Below are 22,041 nucleotides of genomic sequence, written 5' to 3' on the forward strand. Positions count from 1 at the left end.
TATTCTCTGTAATATTCCTACATTCCATCATCTATTTCAAATATTAATATTTTTACTTTAAAATGAAAAACATTACATACCTCATTTCAGCCAATCAGGTAATGCCGACCTATTCAGTACTCGACTCTACATTGTGCCACAAACAACGCCATGTGCTCATCCGGGGATTTGGTACTCTCATTCCAAAAATGGGACGGCAACGTTTCAGAGCAGGCAGCCACTGCTATGATATGAATAAAGTGCTCTTAATCAACGGAACCACAAGTAGTCAGAGATGTGCAATTAACAAATTAGTAAATTCAGGCTAGTAAAAATGATAACTTCGCATGTAATACATGAAAAGCATAACCGGTATTTTCACTCATTTTTTGCTATCAAATTCCCAACCAGTGAATATTTTCCAGGCAGCATGCTCCTACTGTCAATAAATCTCAATAATTTTCTCCAATTTGCATTACTATCTGACTTATTTACTTCCAAAAACGATCGTTTTTTTCTAATCCGAATTTCCTCCATTTATTGTAAATAAAGGCATATATCTCATTGAATTATTTACGATCGCCCAATCAACTGAAAGATCAGTGTTTTGTGATTCACATAAAATACATTTCTAGTGTATTTAATAATTTAATGTGAAAACAAAAGGAATTTAATTTCATTCTAAATTAGCTAGTGCAAATGATCAGAAAAGGAAATTAAGATCATCAGATAATTTTTTTAAATTCATTTTTATTTTCTTTCGAATCATAATCATTAATTTTATAAGATTTAATTTTAATAGTGAGAATTAAACTTTATTTTGAAAAAAGAATTACCTTGGTACCCTGACTTTTTCTATGATTAATTTTTTTCAACATTAGTTTTATTTTAATTTTTGTCCCTATATTTGGGCTAGTCTCAAATTACTTGGGGTTAGTAACTGTAATGCTGCCACTAGCCCATGGGCTTAAGTACTTTTATTATATTGCATACCACTGGTAGTATCTCTCTCTATTGTATCACCTTTTACTCTTTTTTTTAATCTGAATATGTTTTCTTTAGCCTTATGAATAGTTTCTTTCTTAAATTGTATCGTATTGAAAAAATTGAATTGTGACACAAGTATTGCAATACGTATCGTATCGTGGAGGGGGCGTATCGTTTCAGTCCTAAGACCTACACCAAAAACTGCACCAAAAATATTAACCTGCACCAAAAACATTAACCTGGTCATTCCTTTGCTGAAATTGCAGCATCTGAAACTTTGACTGGTACAATGAAACACACTAGCAACATCTTCCATGCATGTCTAATCAATATAGGACATAGAAGTACTTAAAAAGAAAACTGCTCCAAAAAACTTAACCTTAACCCTGGACGCCGACGCCGAGGGTATCACATAAGCTCCCCCCAACTTCGTTGAGGTGAGCTAAAAAAATAAACCTAGTGTTTATTCCAAATACATGTATATTCAACTAAAATTTACTAGAAAGCTGACCCGTCAGCATTAGGGCCCTGCTGAGGGGTATAAATATAAGGGTACAGCTTAAGAATTTTACCTAATTTCGCTTAAAAAAAAATATAGGAAAATTTAAGGAAGAGCTGTATTTTTTTAATTTTAAGATAATTCTTGAATTTCCAATAAAATGTAAATAGTGACCTTGTATTTGCATAATACAGTGAAAATGTCATGTCTCATAATAACTCCATTAAATGTTTTTTATTAAAAAGATTTACACAGTTTTTTTTTTGTTTTTTTCTTGCAATGAATGCAAATTTCACCCAGGGTTGACATCAACTTCAAAACAAACATTGGTTGCAGACAAAGATGTTCATAAATTTTCATGTGGCAGATTAAGATATTAAGCCTCTAAATTTTCTGCAGCAAGCAAGTTAATTTATCCCAGGGGATTAATTATACTACTATTTTCATCCTTTTCTTTTATCAAATTTACAACAACCTCGATAAGAGTAAGTCTCCTTTTATGACTAACCTAAAATATATAAAAAGGGGTAGAGAGAGTGTGTTGCAGGGTTTTTTTTAAGTGTAGAAGACTCAGTGTGGTTTAATGATATTTTTTCTTTGCCATTTGTCTTGGGTTTGATCTTGGGCAAGAAATTCTAAATGGAATTTAACAGTTTTTTTTTAAATGGAACATTTTACAACAAACTAAGGATAAAGTGGGTTAATTCTGTGAGAAGAAAACTCTTGTGTGCTTTTTACGGGTACAAATTAATACAATAAAAGTATTTCATATATGACTTAATTTTTCTAACCTGCTTAGGTACTTGGGGGATTCAATTAAGATATCTCACACAAGCTTTGTTCACATAGCATGTTAGTAACTTCTATACTGTGGATTCCTATTTAATTGTGAGGAATTATTATCAACATAAAAATGCCACAAGTACCCCTCATAGATTTTAGTCTTGAAATAATTTTTCTGCCATTTGTAAATTATCATGAAATTACATGTTCATGTATTAAAAAAAAATGGTCGGTTCTCACAATTTCACATTCTCATGATTAAATACAACATGGCAAATTCATGTAATTGAGTTCTCTTGCAATGTGAGACAACTATGCTTACCGACTGTCTGTCTCTCTTTTTCTGCATCATCTGTATTAAACATATAAAAACAAAATCTAAGTGGAAAATTTTAAATGACAGAAAACATTTACCACAAGGATTTCATAAATGTTCATGTTAGCTCACCAAGCATTCATATGGTTATAAAAAAACTGGCATTTTCTAACATAATTTATCTTAACACAATGAAGAGGGATGGAATCACAAAGAATGTTCAAAAAATGTCATTTTACAGAACTGCTTCCCATGGCCTAAAGAAGGCACTAGTTATTTTGAGGTCAAAGATCAAGGCCAAATTTTTTTACATTGAGTGTGTGAAGGTGTGTAATTGTGTGTCAAAATTCATTTCTAGACAAGGCATCCAAAAGCTTTTTATATCACATACAGTACTGTAGATCACTAAATTTTCACGACACCTTATTTTCGCGAGATAGTCATTGACTCTTGATAAGTTAGACAAAATTTTCACCAATTTTGGTTATTGCTCTATATAATCTTAAGGAATACTATTATACGCGAGAATTTAAGTTTTGCGAGCACACTGTCTCGCGTAATTATGCGAAAATAAAGTTCTCGCGAATAAAAAGTGATTTACAGTAGTGAACAAAAATAAACTACATGTACATGTATTTTGAAGATGTCTACATCTAATCTTCATTGTGATCTGACTTGCCTAGTTTGTGGTGTGGCTCATAAGTTGTGAGATCAATATTTTACAGTCTGGCTGACAACACAATTTGTAGTTTATCATTAGATGTACCCAGACCCTTCCAGTAAATAAAATTCTAATGATGAATATTGATCCAAACAACTTACTTTTATTGTTTATTACAATACAATGTACTAAAAAAGCATTTTGTTTAACAATAATATAGAGCTCCATGTATATTTTGCACGTTAAAGTGTACTTATCAATAAAAAGAAATTATCCAAAACTATTGAGACTCTCCGTCCTCTTTTCATTCCTTAACTAAGTTACATGTATATCTAGAGTTCAACCTTAGGCAGGGGCGGATGAGTTCAATTACATGTGTATTACATTTTTCTAGGTAGTTTGTGAATGTTTGTCTATGGATACCCATAACCTCACTAACAAACACCCTCACACACACAGAGTATCTGAATAGTAACCAATACATACCTCCTCAAAGTCTTTCAATACATCATCTTCATCCATCTGTATAGATGAATATACATTAACAATAAATAACCACAATATATTATACAGTTTAAGTCCATGTCTTTAAAATAAGCAAATATTAAACCTGCCAGAAATCATTACCTTATTTTCAATATCTGATGTCCAATCGTCTGTATGTGTTGTTTCATCTGTGTCCTTAATTGTCAAATAAATCCAGCATTACATTACATTAAACATGTATTAAATCACATGTTGTTATACCTTTAAAATTGTCCTTTACAACTGTATACGTAAATAAGCTATAATTTCCTATAATTTAATGAGTGGATAAAAAAAAATCAATGCATGACCAGAGAGTGAGATGTTCGGACTTTTGATGAGTTGTTGGACCGCTTACATCACAGAGTGGGGGAATCAACTACCAGAATATCTTATTGGAGTTCAACAGAACTGAAGTGCGGGTAAACAAAATTTACTCCAAGATTTGTCAAAAAAATCAAAAAGCCCATGGGCCATATCGCTCACCTCAGTATTTTGGGTGTTGCAATTCTTTACCAGATTTCCCCTCTTGCTATAACTATCGTGCGCCCCTACCCCCTTCCCTTTACGATTTTAATACTTTAGAATCAACACTACCCCAGGATGCTTCCACATAAGTTTCAGCTTTCCTGGCCCAGGGATTTTTTAGAAGAAGATTCTTAAAAGATTTTTACTAAATATATCTATGTCAAACTTGATTTCCCTATTATGACCTCGCCCTACCCCCGGGGGTCATGATTTTAACAATTTAATATCTACAATACTCAACGATGCTTCCACATAAGTTTCAGCTTTTCTGGCCCAGTGGTTCTCGAGCAGAAGATATTTAAAGATTTGTTCTAAACATATCTATGTAAGACTTGGATTCCCTATTGTGACCCCGCCCTACCCACCGGGGTCATGATTAATATCTACAGTTCCCAACAATGCTTCCACATACGTTTCATCTTTTTGGCCCAGTGGTACTTGAGAAGATTTTTAATGACTCAACCCTATTATTGTCTTTTCTTGATTATCTCTCCTTTGTAAGAGGACTTAATCCTTGATTTGAACAATTTAAATTCCCCTTCACCCAAGGATGCTTTGTACCAAGTTTAGTTAAAATTGTCCCATTGGTTCTTGAGAAGCCGAAAATGTGAAAAGTTTACAGACTGACAGCTAGACAGACAGACGGACGGACGGACAAAATGTGATCAGAAAAGCTCACTTGAGCCTTCGGCTCAGGTGAGCTAAGAAGGAAACAAAAAGATTTATTGACTGTGTTCTCGAGCAGAATGTGTTTCGTCAACCCTCCATCGGAACCAAATTGCCTCAGGCAAACAACTTTGTTATTGGGTCCAACAGAACAAATGTTGCCAGAGAAGACAGTCAATAAATGTACAATGTCACCTACACACACATACATGTACCTTTGAGGTCATAGGTAAAGGAATATCTGGCAGCTCTTCATTGTCTTCCTTCATCTGCAAGTAGAAACATTATTATACAAATACTGAACTCAATGTAGGTCAATAAGCATTTATAATGACCCATGATGACAGTTATTGACAGAAGATACATGGAGTATATCTACTGAGGGTGCCATTGACCTACATTAAGTCAATTTTTATTAATATAAAATATAATTTCCCAAATCTATTAGTACAATGTACCTGTACATCTTCCTAATGTTTTACAAAGATGGATATCAGTGATATGCTGTTGTTGTAAACCATAAATGAGTGTAAATGTTTTAGAATTTATTGAATGATACTCACAAGCACTTCTTTCATTTTTTAAATCTTTAACCCATAACATAATAATAACACAAGGTATCTATAGCTCCCTATATCACAGCTCTAGTACTTCAAACCCCAGAGTCACACTATTGACACTTTCAGATAAAATAAATGAAAAAAAAAAAAAAAACAAGAGGCCCATGGGCCACATCGCTCACCTGAGCACTAATGGTAGGAAGTAGAAAATGGCTTTTTATTGTAAAGTTAAAATCCAAAAGTAGTCCCATGACCAATCATTGATTTGCTAATTTTTAGAAAATGATTTTTTAAGAATTTTCCTATATATATCTTTAAAAACTTTGGTTGGCCATTTTGACCCCGCCTACCCCAGGGGGTCATGATTTGAATAAACTTGAATCTACACTACCTGAGGATGTTTCCCCATAAGTTTCACCTTTCCTGGCACAGTGGTTCTTGAGAAGAAGATTTGTAAAATATGCCACCAAATTTTCATTAATTCCCAATTATCCCCTTGAATGAGGGCGTGGCCCTTCATTTGAACAAACTTGATTCTTCTTCACCCAAGGATACTTTGTGGCAAGTTTGGTTGAAATTGGCCCAGCGATTCTTGAGAAGAAGTCGAAAATGTGAAGGGTTACAGACAGACGGACAGACAGACAGATGGACGCCGAACAAAATGTGATCAGAAAAGCTCACTTGAGCTGAAAAAGCTCACTTGAGCTTTCAGCTCAGGTGAGCTAAAAACAATTGCTTGAAAATTGACTCAAACTATGGGGATTGCGTTGGGTGAAGGCTGTTAAACCAAAACAAATTTAGTGAGACTGAGTTTTGCAATCTTACTAAAGACTGTCCAGGGCTGGATGTTCTCTTTTCTCTCTGTAAACAAAGGAGTAATTTGATAACTCTCGGTGAAAGTACATGTACATCATTCATTAAGTATTTGTACAGCAGATCTGTGAATGAAATTTATTTTCTATATATTTCTAAAAGTCTTTTTAATTGAAAAAAATATCTACTCATTTGCAATTTTCTTAGTACCAAGGGAAATCAATAAGGATCACATACAAGAGGCCCAAGGGCCTTGAATCGCTCTTCTGATAAATCATATAATCTATCCTCAGACCCAAGATGCATCAACTGACAAAGTTTGATGATTCTTAGCCAGTAAGGGCTGAAGATATTGAAATGTAACCACAAAATTCTATAAGAAGGTCATGGTGACCTTCTTTTGCATTAACATGATGTTAAGTCCTGAGATGCATCAACTTACAAGAATTGATGATCCTAGTCTTTATAGTAAGTAAAATATCAACACTTTTAATAAGTGTAAATTTTGGTCAACTCTTAAGTGACCTTGAGACCACGCCCTTTGCCCCAGGGTCATGACTTGAACAATTTCTAATCTTCAACATACTGTATATTGGCAAATAACCGCGATGGTTTTAATATCGCTATGTTTGCGATTTATCTTTTTTCCGTTAAATTAAGCTGATCGTGAATGCTATTATTAATTTTACAAACGTTTGAATGCTTATATGAAAATTTGAATTGATGTTTTTGCAGCTTGAATTTAAAACCATCGCAACTGGAACTTTTTGAAAGATCGTGAAATTTTAACAACGTGGAATTAAAACAATTTACAGTATTCAGACCCTTGTATGTAAGTTTGGTGAAAATCTGCCTGGTGGTTCTGGAGAAGAAGATTTTTTAGCAATCAGTACTTTTGGTCTTATTTTCCTGATTATCTCCCCCTGTTTTAGGGTCTCACCCCTAGTTTTAGTATAAATGGTAGCCCTTGGGCCAAGGATACCATGTGACAAATTCGACAATAATTGGCCAAGGGGTTCTTGAGTTATGGCCAATATTCTAAAAAGTTAATACACACCGCACGACGCACACCACACAAATGGCCATAGGATTAGCTCTTTGAGCCTTTGGCTCAGAAGGGCTAAAAATCTATAAATTAAACCAGTCACAATGCAATAAAACAAACACAATTAAAACCTGACATTGTCTAATTGAACATAACTTTAATATGAATTATATAATGTATGTATGAAACACTTTGTTACCTTGAAAGGAGATTGAAGGCTGGGTAACTCATCGTCTATAGATGCTACAAGTACCTATTTTAAAATACAAAATTAAACATCAACCTGAAATTGTAAATTCTTATCAGATTTAAACTTGCACTGTTCGCCAAATGTAACAATTTGACAAGGTCTAAGGCCTAAAAACACTGAACATGCAATGCATTTTACAATAATGCATGTACATGTATATATTGATCGCTTGCCCGTTTCCTAATAACCACCAGCCATCATCTAAATTTGTTTATCGGTGCAGTTAAAACAAAAGGCCCATTGGCCACATCTCAGACCTGAGTAACTTTACCAGATTTGCACTTTGTAATATCTACTGTTGCTCCGTCCCAACCCCGGGGGTAATGATTTGAACAATTTTGAATCAATAATATGAATGTTCGGATGCTTTCAAATACATTACAACTTTTGTGACCCAGTGGTTTTTGAGAAAAACATTTTTAATCATTAATGACCCCACCCCATTTTGTCTTTTCTTAATTTTCTCAACTTGTAACATGGCCATTCATTTTAACAACTTAAATTTTCCTTTAGCCAAGAAGGCTTTGGACCAAGTTTGGTTCAATTTGAAAGGTTTATAGACAGACAGGCAGATTGTCTAGCGACAAACAATGGGTGATCAGAAAAGCCAACTTGAGCTTTCCGCTCAGGTGAGCTAATAAAACTGTAATCTGGGTATTTTAAAATATTGGTTGATGTACCAAGAAAACTGTTCAAGATTAAAATATCAAAATACCGTTGAAGGTGAAGAGACAGGCGTGCTGGTTTGGGGGCCTTTCTGTCGTTTCTTTTTCTATAAGAATAATAATTTCTATAAATTACATTTTTTGTAAAATAATATTTGAATATAAGAAAGTAATTTTAATGCAGCTACCTGCATATGAATGATCAATATTCTTTAAGACTTCCTTAGATGACTTGTGCTCAACTTGCAGGTTCTTCAAACTCCTCTTTAGAGAGTACTATGAGCTGACTATTTGGCTTCTGTTAGAAAAAAAGGAAAAAAAATCAGTTATTGTAAAAGTAATTGGTTTGTGTTGCACCGAAACTATACAGATCTGGCAACCATTTAGATGTATGGAATGTATGGATCAATCATATGTTGTGTGGTTATCTGAGATAAAACTGTATATAGCAAAACTCGTTTAGTAGGAACACGGATTATAGCGAATTCACAGATACAGAGAAGTTATGTTTGATCCCCAGATATATAAATTAAACGCATTCCTTAGGCTTATATCATGTACAGACTGTATATGGAGATACATGTAACGGTTTGCTGATAAAACGATGCAATTTCATAGCTCCCTGAGACTTCGGTATAACCAAGCATTACTGTAAAACTGTTCTTTTGATACTGTATTGTTCAAACAGCTACCTACATTCACGCTGCTTCCATTATCTGATTCACTGCTTTGATCCTTTAAAAAAAAAAAAACAAATATGCACCATTTGAAGCATTCTAATGAGCATGTGACTGATTGTGACTGATCATGAAATCTGTATACAGTGGACCTTCAGATATCCGGATGCTTCAGTATCCGGATGACTTTTCATCGGAACAGAATTTTTAAAACCTTATTTATCTTGTTTAACTGGTAATTCAGATATCCTTTCAAATGTTTTTCATCTAGTGAAACTTTGCAATTTTTCTATTTTTACAATTAAAGAGTACTTACTGGGGATTCATTAGCTGAAGTGGTCTTCTCCTTTAAAATAAAAAGATAACCCTTAAGTATATAACAATTACATGTATATTATAGGTATGTAAAACTTTACAAGGTTAAATGATAATTAAGTTTAACAGAACATATTTAATGATTAAGTAATTGAAAGATCTTTAATATCAAATGTGCTATAAAATTGATCAGATAATCACTCTGAAATTCAACCCTATGTAACATAAATACAATTTATGATGAAACAGTTACTACAGTGTATTTGCTAGTTTATCATTGAAAGGGTGTTACTTAATTGTTTCACACTTTTGATTTTTCAGTTTCAATCACACTTTGCAAAAGAAGGTATACAATACACACTATAATAGGCAATCTCTAATTGATTTTTTTAGAGATACATATAAATTGATCTGTTTTACTGCTTAAAAAAACTAGAAAACTGACCAGTCAGCAAGGGCCCCACCATGGGGTAGAATTAATAGGGTGCAGCTTGCAGAATGATTAATAAATGTACAAAGAAAAAGCAACAGCAACTGTATTCTTAAAATTTCAAGATAATTCCTGAATATTCAAAAACCTGAAAATAATATCCTTGTATTTACATTAGGCAGTAAAGAACAACTTAACATTGAATGTATATTTAAACAATTATGAATCTTGTGTTATATAAAATGCCAGCCTTCAATGAATGCAAAAATCATGAAGTCTTGACCTTAACTTCAAACAAACAGCAGTTGCAGACAAAGGTTTTCATTAATCTTAAAGTGACAGATAAAGAAAAGCCTGCTAAATTTTATGCAGAAGGCTAGATAATTAATCCCAACGGATTAATTGTACCTCTCTCATCATTTTCTTCTAAATTTACAATAAGAACTTTTTCAGTATTAATGATAGAATGGGGTTTTTATACAAATACATTAAAAATAAAAAATATTCTTGAATTAATATATTCAAAAAAAAAGTGAAAAAAGTGAAAAAAGTACCCTTGAAAATCAAAAAATCTTCTTTAATCTATTTCTTTTTTTTTTTTAGAATTCAATGAAAACATAACTATCAAACAAAAATAAATAATAAAAATTTATATTTAAATCCACATTTCAGAGTGTTCATAGCATTCCAAATTGATTTAACTTCAAAACAAACTTTATTTGCAGACTGAGGTGGTAATTAATCTCAATGTGACAGATAAAGATAATGCTCTGGATTTTCTTCAGGAGGAAAACTAATTAATCCCATGGGAGTCCTAGCAGCATTCAGTTAAATGAATGGGAACATCTTCAGCAGTTATCTCTCTTTGCAAATGCATTCTTATATAAAGTTAAATCCCACCACCCCAGCTCCAAACCAAGGGACATGGAGAACCAAACTCAGCATCAAAATATGTATTTCTGCCTACTGAACTACCGTACCAAATTTGATCTTAATTGGGCAACCATAAAAAAAGTTGCCCATTCATTCTTATGCATAGTTAAGGAATCTACCCCACCACCCCAAATATAAAATTTGTGGACGGAAGAGTGACAGACGGACAGACAGACAGACGGACGGACAGAGTGATTACTATAGGGCACCCGCAAATCCTTGCGGGGCCCTAATTAGCAGTTTCGCTTAAGAATGTATCATGGAAGAATCAATAGAACCTTCATTAGTATGTGGAATTGAACAGCTGGTGTGAACAGTCTTTTTTTTTCACATATATATTCATCATTCATTAATACTTTTACATGACTTCAGCAGATGTGTCCTAACAAGGTGATTTCCCTCTTTTAGTATTTGTTTTCACTTTCATTGACCCTTTTTTTATTACTCTGTGTCAAGATTGGTTTAAAAAAAAAAACTATTTTTCTTCTGCACAGCTTTTCATTTCCACATTTTCTACATTTGCAAACAATCCAAACTGTAAATAAAAATCTTAATTCATGCAAATAGTACTTCCAAACAAATAAAGAAAGTCAGCAGAAATGAAATTGTTAATTTGGAACTATTTTCATTTGCTTCTATGTTTGCTTATCCTGCATACCTGCTTTAAATATCTTCTGTTTCTTAATTACATTTGGGACTAATCATCATGATCAAAGGTACATCCATGGAATTGCAGAGTTAAAAGGGGATAGCAGGAAATATTCTATATTCTTTAAGTTTATCATGGTTTGTCAGTCATTCCTTCCTAATTTATTTTCTATACTTTTTCTTTATGGTTTATCAAACTCATTTAAGCTTTTCTTGCATATTTTCTTTAATCAAGACCCATTTTCAAATTGTTTTCATGATTCTGTGGCACTAATTTTTTATAAATGTTCTAACAATTTAGTATTGTAAAATATTTATAAATCAATCTGTAGCTTCATGATTCCTGTCAACTATAACAATTACTTGTTACCTTCACAGTAACTGCAAAATTACATAAACTTATCTTTGTATTAAAAAGTAGCTGATTCTGGTTCATTTAAGAAATACATGCAAACGGCAATGTTAACAATTTAACCCAGCTATGAACTTGGTTGGTAATGAAAATATAAAAATAATATAAAGGGAAAGAAATCAAATCCTGAACAAAAGCAATTTAACTTTATATGTAACCAACAGTACAAAATTATCCTTACTGTGATAAGATTGTTAACAATTTTTTTCCGAGCTGTAATTCAGTTTATAACAGCATTACAATGATTTCAACTAATGTATTTTAAAAAATGTATTACACAGCATTAATTTTATAATGTGCAACATTACATGTATACCGTAACTTAAAACATGCATATATTTCAAAAAGCACAATTTCTTTCAAGCAAATCCCTGCACTATCATATGTTATATCACACACTGAAGTTTTATATATATTAACACACACGTACACCCACACACCCACACACATGTATTTAACACATTCTTCTTTTCTTATAGAAATCAATTACAATTACTTACAGGCATGCACTTGAACAAAAAAACCAAAATGTTTCCTCTTTCCCTTCGATTGGTTCTTTAAATCTTCTACGCTTGTCGTATCTTTGAGTGCAATGAATTTGTGCTCTTTAAATACCATCGCTTCCATAGGAATCTGTGTCTTGAACTTTGCACTTAAGAGAGCCATCCACTCCGGGACGGTACTGGAAGATTCCACTTCCAGTAATAATGACGAGCTGCCATTTATCACCCTCTGCAGCCTCTTTCCAAGGTTGTCCAGAAAACGGACTTCCAAAATCTATTAATGGAATTAAAAGATTAGTAGTTAGTGCATTTCAATTACCCAGGTAATTAAAAATAAATAAAATATCCCTTTTTAATAGAACAATCATGCACAGTATACATGTAAAAAAGAAATATGCTATGATTACTAAATAGCTAAAAATGCAGGCCTTCATGCATGAAATCAGCACATTTTATATTTTATCCAGCCCTTGCAAAAATGTTCCATGGAGTAAGATTTTATAAAATTGACGGGATTCAGCTCTGATCAAATATACACCAAAATTGACCTGAAGATAAATATATACCATTGGCCTGAAGGACCAGTGTTGTGCATTACACCTTTTAAACATATTTTGTTTCCTACATACAGTACTGATAGCCTATTATAAAAATCTGATCAAACAAAGACAAAATAGTTCATAAAATATCTACACACATTTAAGTTGGATTCAATGATGCCTTATTTCTTACCTCCAACCCTGAAGATTTAGTGTGCAGGTGTCCACCTAGTCTTTTCTTGGACATCTTTTTTTTACTGTCCAAAAACTTTGCTTTCAGAAAGTCTAGTTTGGACTGTACCTCTGAAGAAGAAAAAATAGAACATTGCCCTTTATTGCATCTTTGATTTAAGTATGACTTAGGTTGAGGACAACATGAGAAGATGTAAAAAATATAGAAAGTTCACATACTGACAAATAAATGACTGATGGACAACAGGTGATCAGAAAAGCTGACTTGAACCTTTGGTTCAGGTGAGCTTAAAATGTAAACTGAAGGCAAGAGTCTAAACTTAGCATCTACATAGTTCTTTTAGAAATACATGTAATTAAATTATTCACATCTATTCTATATGTCTCCAGATTTTCTCTAATAACAATTTGCATTGTTTATGAACATACAGCACTGGCATCATAATGTGACTTCTATCTCATAATTTACCAATAACATATAATTTACTGTACCTTCTCTTTTCTTTTGCAAAGATGGACTTCCTAAAGAAAAAGGATTATAATGAAGATTTTACCTGCTTAAGTAAAACATATATATGTAAGATGTGCTGTCATTAAACAAATACAATTTCTAAATAATTATTCTTCCAAGAAAAAAGTTTTGTAATTTTGAATCATACACCGATATCATCTGTACTTACCATTTGGCGAGAAGCATCTTGCTGACTCATCAAAAGCTGTATTAAGTATAAACAAAGTAGCATATCAAAATATCTATAGGTAAGCTATTCAAACACATACTTTGAAACAAATAAAAGGTCACCAATTTGGAAATATTTACTAGGTTATGCATATATTCATTTATAATTAGTATTTTAGCACATTGTACTTTTGTATCTCATGTACATCTGCAGTATTCCTTTGACCATATTATAACCGATATATGTAAGTTTCAGTAATATTTATTTAATATCAAACTTACATTTTGATGGCCCTGGTTTGGCTGTGTCAGGTTCTTTTGTTACTGCAATATACATTAATTAACAATAAGTTACAAAGTGGGTTATGTACAAGACAAGTATATTATCTAATATGTACTTTATTTTTCATTGACCTACAGTATAATGCATCTCTTATACAATTATTGCTGGTTTTTGAGGTCAATACAATGATTTAGCCATCTGAGGAGTACAATATTCACCGAGCCCAAAGGGCGAGGTGAATATTGTACTTCGAAGATGGCTAAATCATTGTATTGACCGAAAAAAAAACAGCAATAATTGTTTCATTGTATGATTCACTGATAATTGATAAAATGATACAGCTCATTACTTGTTTCCAAATACAAGAGAGTAGCAGAATTAAAACGTTAATAAACCTTACCAGACATATCAATTTGAATTTTTTTTTTTAATCAATTTTAGAAGACATAAAAGAAATATATAATCATAATGTCAGTCTTTTTATAGGATAGATTTTGAAAGGAAGAAGTATTATCAGGGAAAACTGACTGCCAAAAAGTAAAAAAAAAAAATATTGTTCAGCAAAAGTGTTGGAGGGGGGGGGGCTTCCCTGCATACCCTCTTAATTACCACCCTTACCAAAAATATATATTCGCTTATGTTTTGTTCACATGAAAATACAAATCATTGTTGTTTAAATAGCTTTTTAAAACAATTTGTATCAATTTGGAATTCCCAAATCTATTTTTAGATCAATGTAGAGGAAATAAATCCTTGTATTGACCTGGAACGTCACGTGCAGGTCAATACAACGTAATATTTTTCTAACATAGTTGGATCTAAGCCAATCAGAGAGATGGAAATTATTCAATCATATAATAAAACATATTATTAAATTAATAATAATATTACACTATCGTTATTACCTTTCCTCTCGACACAGACTGGGGCGCCACACGAACCACAAAACTTGTTTGTGGGGCCTAAAACCACCCCACATTCAATGCAAAACATGATTCTAAAAAAAGAAAATATATAATGAACTGTATATAAAAAGAGGTCATAATATAATGACAATCAATGCTTATAATAACAGATCCAGTACAATCACTAGATATTGCTAGGTACCTTTAATTACCTATATAGCTTTATTAACCTACCTAATCATACTACTATGATAATTGATGGTTAATAATTCAACACAATGTGAAGTAATCATACTTATCGATGCCTTATTAGACACAAGGTGGACTGGTATACATTTACTGATTTACAGTCAAGAAGTACACAGACCAACTCGTATACAGGTCAACTCGTATACAAAATCGCGCATTAATTGTTATTATTGTTATCATATTTACAGAAAATGGATACTTATCACTGTTTTAGACAATGAAAGTCATCTTTTGCTGTAAAATATTATATAACTTAATCTTTTCTTAAATGGTATCATCTGTTGTAAGAATATTTGTTAACGTTATCGATAGGCCTATATATATTAATTATCATGTTTAATATTTGACATAAATTGTACTTGATTATATATATGCATATGAAATTTTTGTATACGAGCTGACTCTTTAGCATACCAGGAATTTTTTGTCATCTTTTGCTGTAAAATATTATATAACTTAATCTTTTCTTAAATGGTATCATCTGTTGTAAGAATATTTGTTAACGTTATCGATAGGCCTATATATATTAATTATCATGTTTAATATTTGACATAAATTGTACTTGATTATATATATGCATATGAAATTTTTGTATACGAGCTGACTCTTTAGCATACCAGGAATTTTTTGTATACGTTGTTTATATGGACATTTTTGTATACGAGTTGACCTGTATACGAGTTGGTCTGTGTATGACTTGACCGGACTCCCATTTACTCTAACAATAGCAGTGGCGGATTTAAGGGGGGCGCACCCGGCGCGCGCCCCCCTAAAATTGTCAAAGTTAGCGCAAATCAAATATGTCAACTTGGTGGACCTCATTTTCACCCTTCAAAATCTCTAGAATCCAGGAGCTTCAGGGGGCTTCGCCCCCTGGGCCCCCACCAAGGCTTTGCCCTGGTACCACTGGGGGCCTCAAGGCGGCCCCAGACCCCTTGCCTAATTTTGGTGCCCCCCCTAACTCCAAATCCTGGATCCGCGCCTGAATATAAATGCATGCTTTGCTTCAAACTGCCTAAAAGCTGCAATGTTTCATGCAACTATCTGTGTTTTGTGTTGTAATTTTAAAACTACAAAGTAAACGACCTTGCAATTTCTTGGGATTTTTTTTTTCTTCCTTTAAATGCAAAATTGCACAAATGTATTTTCAAAAACCTACTTCAGGTTGTTCTAATTTTACTGGATCCGTACTATCCTACTATTGAGATAAATTTACTTGAGTTTCCTCGTTAATATAATTGCTTCCATTTATGGAAAAATGAAAACAATTACAATAAATGATTATCTGACAGTTATATGTTAATAAAGCTGTAGGAATAATTAGTAGAACTAGAATCTAAAAGAAATCAAGTTCAGTAATGACATTTACTCTTTCGTGAGGGTTTCAGTTTCACTCCTCAATAAATTGAGACTCGCTACAGTTTTAATGAGAAAGGAAAACAATCTAAATAAAATAAAAATTATTCATTGTGTACTCACGGTAGCGCTGGTCGATTCTTGGTCTTTTTAAATCTTGGCCGATTCTGGATCTATATCTTTTCAAATCTTGGGATGTAAATCCTGATCTTTTGAAATCTTGGGAAATTAGTCTTTGTCTTTTGAAATCTTGGGAAGTAAATCTTGACTGCATTTGGAAGTAATGTATCTTGGCCAATGCAATCTTAGGATAGAAAATCATGGCCTAGTCAAGATGTAAAACATGGGATATATGTTGACTAGGCCAGGGTTGTCAAAATCATGACCGGCAAAGAGGGTACAAGTCAAAACGGCACCTGGTGAAAACGGCACTTAGTAAATATGCAAAACGGCACTTGAGAGTAGTCAAAACGGCACTTCAGAAAAGTCAAAACGGCACTTTTTAATTTTGAGAATTTGATATTGTTTATACAGAAAATGGATCTTTATATTACATTTATAGTAATAAATGTGTATATCATTATTGATAAAAATGTTTAAAAAATATTTTAGGGGGAAAAATAGACTAATTCATTGGAAAATTATTGTACTTTTGTACAGTGGTTAGATTTTTTAAAATGTGTTTCTTCTTTAAATTATATGTCTAATATTTTCTACAAAAGAGATTAAATCCAATAATATTAAATAATTACGATCCTTTGAAATTTAAAAATTTATAGTATTACAAATATGTATACTACTCTGTTTTGGGGGTTGCCATGCAGTCACAGTTGATTAATTAGAAGCCAGTTAGAGTATGTTTACTTAGAATACACTTGTAGGAATAAGAAACAAAAGACTTTTTCACACCTCCCCCTCAATAATCTGTTGATCGTCAATTTGCAATCATATACAGTTACTATTGTGTATTTCTGGACAATATGTCAAAGGGATCGAAACTTAGATTTTCCTCTCTAAACTGTACATAGAATCTGAATAGCCATACAACATTTACTATAAGTTTTTTTTCACAATATGAAACCTGTACAAAAACATTTGTTTGTTGGTTATTTTTTATAACTGAAGAATATTAATTTATTTCTATTTAATTATATTGATTAAATATTAAAATGAAACAATGTTGGTATTTAATTGTTACAAATAATAATTTATTTAGATGATAAAATGTTGCTGTTATTGTTTATAATCTTGTTTTTGAAAATAATGTTATATTTAAAAACTATGCTGTTATTTCATTAATTTAAAAAAGGAGACTAAAAGATGAAAATACTGATATTTCAAGGAATAAAACATGTAAAATGAAAAAAAATCATTTCAAATTTGGTATTTAAATGTATGAATCTGTGGAGAAAAGTATGTATATGCATAGGTTCACACATAATTTAATTTTATATAAGATCACATAGATTTCATAAAAACTTATTTCAGTGTGTACATGAATTGTTTTCTTGGAAAAAAAATGGACCCTCCCAGAAAACAAAAATTATATATGTTTACATGTATATATACTCACACAAATATTTATTAATCTATATATCAAATTATCATTGCATATAATTATACTTTTTTCTATAAGTGCCATTTTGACCAAGTGCCGTTTTCACTAAGTGCCGTTTTGACCAAGTGCCGTTTTGCATAATCCAAGTGCCGTTTTCACTAGGTGCCGTTTTCACCAGGTACCGTTTTCACCATAATTCGGCAAAGATAAGAAGGCCATGTTATGCTATCAAACCAAACCTGACTTGGTCAGAGTTGCGATCATAACATGACCGATTGAATTACTATGAATATATAGAACATGACTTGGGGGTCCCGTGTGGCCGATCATGACTTGGCCGGGATTGTAAACACGACTGCCCAAGATTGAATTACTATGAATATATAGAACATGACCGCCCAAGATTGAATTGCAATGAATATATAGATCATGACCGCCCAAGATTGAATTACTATGCATATATAGAACATGACCGCCCAAGATTGAATTACTATGAATATATAGAACATGACTTGGGGGTCCCGTGTGGCCGATCATGACTTGGCCGGGATTGTAAACATGACCGCCCAAGATTGAATTACTATGAATATATAGAACATGACTTGGGGGTCCCCTGTGGCTTTCCATAAATAATCTATTATAACGATCCAAACTAGGCGTTCTGTACACGATATGGATGTTGCCATGGACAGTGCAATGTCTAGTTTTCAACTGAAGATCTTTATTTTTTATTTCTCTTGCATGTAGACATAAATATCTTGCATATTATCATTATGTGTGTAACATTTTGAGCTTTGCAATGTAATTTATACCAAAACTCCCTAGGACCTATCTCACCCTTCTCAAAGTGTCCCGTCCCGTTTGTTTTATTAGTATTTATTTTACCCCCCCCCCCTTTCAAAAGCGGGAGGGTATATAGTAATCGGTATTTCTGCCGTCCGTCCGTCTAGCTGTCCGTCCGTCCGTCTATTACGCTTTGGGGTACCCATCTCTTATCCGCAACTCCTCTCATACCACTGAAGGAAATTTAATGAAACATTCACAGAATCTTTACTACATATTGCCAGTGTGCACCGCCTATTTTACTTTTTGATCTGACATATATTTTGGATTTTCCAGAGCAAAACATGGACACTGCCATTTTAATTATATGGGAGGCGGGGATATCATTTAGTGAGCTCATTGCTCACAGTACCTTTAGTTGCATTACATGTCGCTATTTTTAGCACAGGGGCATGAGGAAAGTTATCACTTATAAAACAGGTTTTCGGCGGACTTTATATTCATATTACATCTATTAGATCTGTTTAATAAAGGTTGAATTAGACACTATGCATTGTGTAAATTTTTTACAATATCGAATGTAAATATATATATATACATGTATGTGACTTCATCTTTGAATATAATTTACGCAAGAGAAAAGCAATTCCGTGGTCTAGTGGTATGTATCTCGCTTCAAAAAGAGAAAAAAAGATGTCTCTCGCTTCACATGTGAGAGGTACTAGGTTCGAATCCCGGACGAACCATTTTTTTTCCGAAACATTTTGTTTACTAAATGATAGTATTCAGCATGTGAAATGAAAAATTTATGAGGTCTGGCTTGTACAAACTCATAAAATCATCATCACAGTGTGATAAATATTCCATATAAAATAATCTTCTATACACATAATAAAAAATAAGCAATCAAATCTTTATGCATATTGACATACATGAATTTTATTTGCTTCAGTATACATTTAATAATTCTACAAATTCAGTCTGACTTTTTCCCTCAGCGGGGGACACAAATTCTATGAATTAGCTTGTTTGTAATTAATTGTGTCTTATGTATCTCACTCCCTTTGAAACAGGATTAAGACACTCTGTGGCTTTTTCAAAAGAATAATTACTCATTAGCTGTTAATGCCTCGGGATTTGTTCATCCTCCGTTAATAACTGTTAACGTCTAATTTATCGAAGGCACGCCTGTCCATCAATTAAATCAACTAGAGTCATAAGTCAATTATAATCTTTTCAGTTGGATGCCCGATACATTACCGGCCACATCCAATTCCATTAGGTCTTGTGTAAGATAATATTAAAATTCAAAATTTTTATTCATCATTAAAAATAAATTCGGATACCTGTTTTTACCAGTTCTTGGACTATATATTAGAAGACCATAAGTAATAGGACCTCTGTCTCCTTAACGTATATTACAGCCCAAAAGCGCGACTACTATGTTAGACCCGCCAGCATTCCTTCTTCACCGTTTACGTTCGAGAATGAATTTAGCCCAGGAATCTGTATTCATATTTTTAAACAAAAATACACTGTTTTTTGTACAAAATATTAAAAAATTATTTTAATTAAAAAATGTTAATTTTACTCGGTGATAAAAGGTCAAAATTGTGAAAATTCACAAAAAGATTTTGCCACGAAAAATGAAATATGCTTTGAATCAAAGACTTTGCTGACAAACAAATAAACGGAGAGACAAAAGAACAGACCAAACTATATGTCCTCTTTTGAATATATATAATCCAGTTTTTGCAGCCTTGAATTTTTTCCTTATGAAATTCAAAGCAACATAAATAATATTATCATTTATTCAAATGCTGGCTGGTGTTTTTATACTTATTGTTAGGTCATTACTAGTATATGCGCACTTAGTTGTTGACGAATTTTTCCGTTATTCCCCGATCATCACAAGGAGCACACCGGTCGGCAGGGGATGCTCATTTCGCCATGGCGCTAAAAGTCTTGATCCCTTCTCTGATGTTTTGGAGATCCGTGTTTGCTGCGTTCATATATTGTAATGTTTAACAGACTTTTGGGCTTCAATACTGTTCGCTTTCTCTACACTTTTCTTCATAATTCTATGAAATTTACATTAATTTTTAAATGGAAGAAATTTCAGAAGAACCCCTTCTAAAAACTGAAACTGAATAATGTCATACCATCATAGGTATGAACATGGACTATAAACCCTAAAAAAACATCCATGTAGAATCGTCTTGGATGTTTCATACAAAAAAGTAAAACACGATTCATATTGCATGTCCAGGAATTGGCCATCTTAAAAGGCATTCCAACAGATGATAATGGTTAATTAGATGTTATTTCCCGGAAATTTGTTAAACGAAAATAGAAAATAAAGGTTACGTTTCTTAAAGCTTGCACAATTTTCTACGGCTTTGTATATTCAGTCGTCAATATAGTGTTTACATAATGGACTAACAATTAGTATTAAAAAGGTCAGTCAGCATTAGACTCAATGATAAATTGTATTTGCAGACAAGGTCATTGTATCGACCATAAACTTACGAAATGAAGACTTTAACCGATACTGCTGATATTTTTGTTTCATCAACTTGTTTGTCAATAATTTACCTTGTTTAAGACATTGTTTATACGTAGAGCATGCTCTTGCGTATCGAGTCAACTGAGATATATATATACTCCGTATGCAGGTGATGAAGGTATACTGGTATTGCTGCATAAGTAAGGGAAGTTAACGATAGTAAAGTTAAAGTCATCACTTTTATCATAGAGCTCGGTTGTTAGATTACCATTAACGTCTTTTTCAAGTAAAATATCCAAATAAGAAACAGATGTGTCAGACTCTGTGGTATCTTTTACCTCAAACTCGCTAGGATCTATCGTATCGACATGTGAAAGGAAATTACCATTGTTAATTGACAATTCGTCGTCGATATATCTAAATGTCGAGTTGAAGGCCACAGCAAGTGTTTTCTTCTTATCACGAATATGACTTTGCACATATTCTGCTTCATATAAATACAAACATAGGTCTGCTAATAACGGAGCACAATTGGTACCCATGGGAATTCCAACAGATTTTTGGGAAGATCTGGTCTCCAAAAACCACATACTTGTAGATATTGTCAATAAGAAATCCAAGCATCACTTTTATGTCATTTTCAGATTACTTGTGTGTACAATCAGAATGTTTTTTTTTAAATAAAATAACTTTGCAAATGATCAATGACAAGGTAAGTAAATTTACGAGTTCCATTTTCTATTTTAAAAAAGCATCTGTCGATCATATCAAAAAGCCTGGACTTAAATGTATCGTG

At 32.7% G+C, this 22,041-nt stretch overlaps 2 protein-coding genes across 4 annotated transcripts; both read right to left on the reverse strand.

Moving 5' to 3' along the window:
- Positions 1 to 2,465: 2,465 nt before the first annotated feature.
- LOC134237958 (uncharacterized) lies at positions 2,466 to 8,660 on the reverse strand. Its single transcript, XM_062720092.1, has 8 exons — positions 8,646 to 8,660; positions 8,328 to 8,384; positions 7,562 to 7,615; positions 6,330 to 6,365; positions 5,160 to 5,213; positions 3,853 to 3,906; positions 3,712 to 3,747; positions 2,466 to 2,600 (listed from the first exon to the last, which is right to left on the reverse strand). The coding sequence occupies exons 1-8, from the start codon at positions 8,658 to 8,660 to the stop codon at positions 2,493 to 2,495; spliced, it is 414 nt and encodes a 137-aa protein (XP_062576076.1). The 3' UTR covers positions 2,466 to 2,492.
- LOC134237957 (uncharacterized) lies at positions 8,521 to 16,697 on the reverse strand. 3 transcript variants are annotated; one of them, XM_062720089.1, is made up of 10 exons: positions 16,522 to 16,697; positions 14,794 to 14,885; positions 13,888 to 13,929; positions 13,607 to 13,642; positions 13,419 to 13,448; positions 12,928 to 13,037; positions 12,193 to 12,469; positions 9,271 to 9,300; positions 8,974 to 9,012; positions 8,521 to 8,575 (listed from the first exon to the last, which is right to left on the reverse strand). In XM_062720089.1, coding segments are annotated over exons 2-8 (585 nt in total). In that variant the 5' UTR covers positions 14,882 to 14,885; positions 16,522 to 16,697; the 3' UTR covers positions 8,521 to 8,575; positions 8,974 to 9,012; positions 9,271 to 9,298. The 3 variants fall into 3 exon arrangements, with proteins under 3 accessions (XP_062576073.1, XP_062576075.1, XP_062576074.1); XM_062720091.1 differs by lacking the exon at positions 16,522 to 16,697 and adding an exon at positions 15,089 to 15,357; XM_062720090.1 differs by lacking the exon at positions 16,522 to 16,697 and having other exon boundaries at positions 14,794 to 15,357.
- Between the last annotated feature and the right edge of the window lie 5,344 nt (positions 16,698 to 22,041).

Source organism: Saccostrea cucullata, unplaced genomic scaffold (assembly GCF_032062105.1).
Source record: "Saccostrea cucullata isolate Sc308-1 unplaced genomic scaffold, CSIRO_AGI_Scuc_v1 ctg3951, whole genome shotgun sequence".
In the NCBI taxonomy this organism is placed as follows: Eukaryota; Metazoa; Mollusca; class Bivalvia; order Ostreida; family Ostreidae; genus Saccostrea; species Saccostrea cuccullata.

Coding starts and splice junctions, on each gene's coding strand:
- LOC134237958 (XM_062720092.1), bottom strand. Junction 7,616..8,327: donor CTGTCTCTTCACCTTCAACG/GTATTTTGATAT, acceptor ATTTTAAAATAG/GTACTTGTAGCATCTATAGA. Junction 6,366..7,561: donor GCCTTCAATCTCCTTTCAAG/GTAACAAAGTGT, acceptor CTTTGTTTACAG/AGAGAAAAGAGAACATCCAG.
- LOC134237957 (XM_062720089.1), bottom strand. CDS start 14,881: ATGTTTTGCATTGAATGTGGGGTGGTTTTAGGCCCCACAAACAAGTTT. Junction 13,038..13,418: donor TTTGCAAAAGAAAAGAGAAG/GTACAGTAAATT, acceptor TTTCTTCTTCAG/AGGTACAGTCCAAACTAGAC. Junction 12,470..12,927: donor CTAAATCTTCAGGGTTGGAG/GTAAGAAATAAG, acceptor TTCCATTAATAG/ATTTTGGAAGTCCGTTTTCT.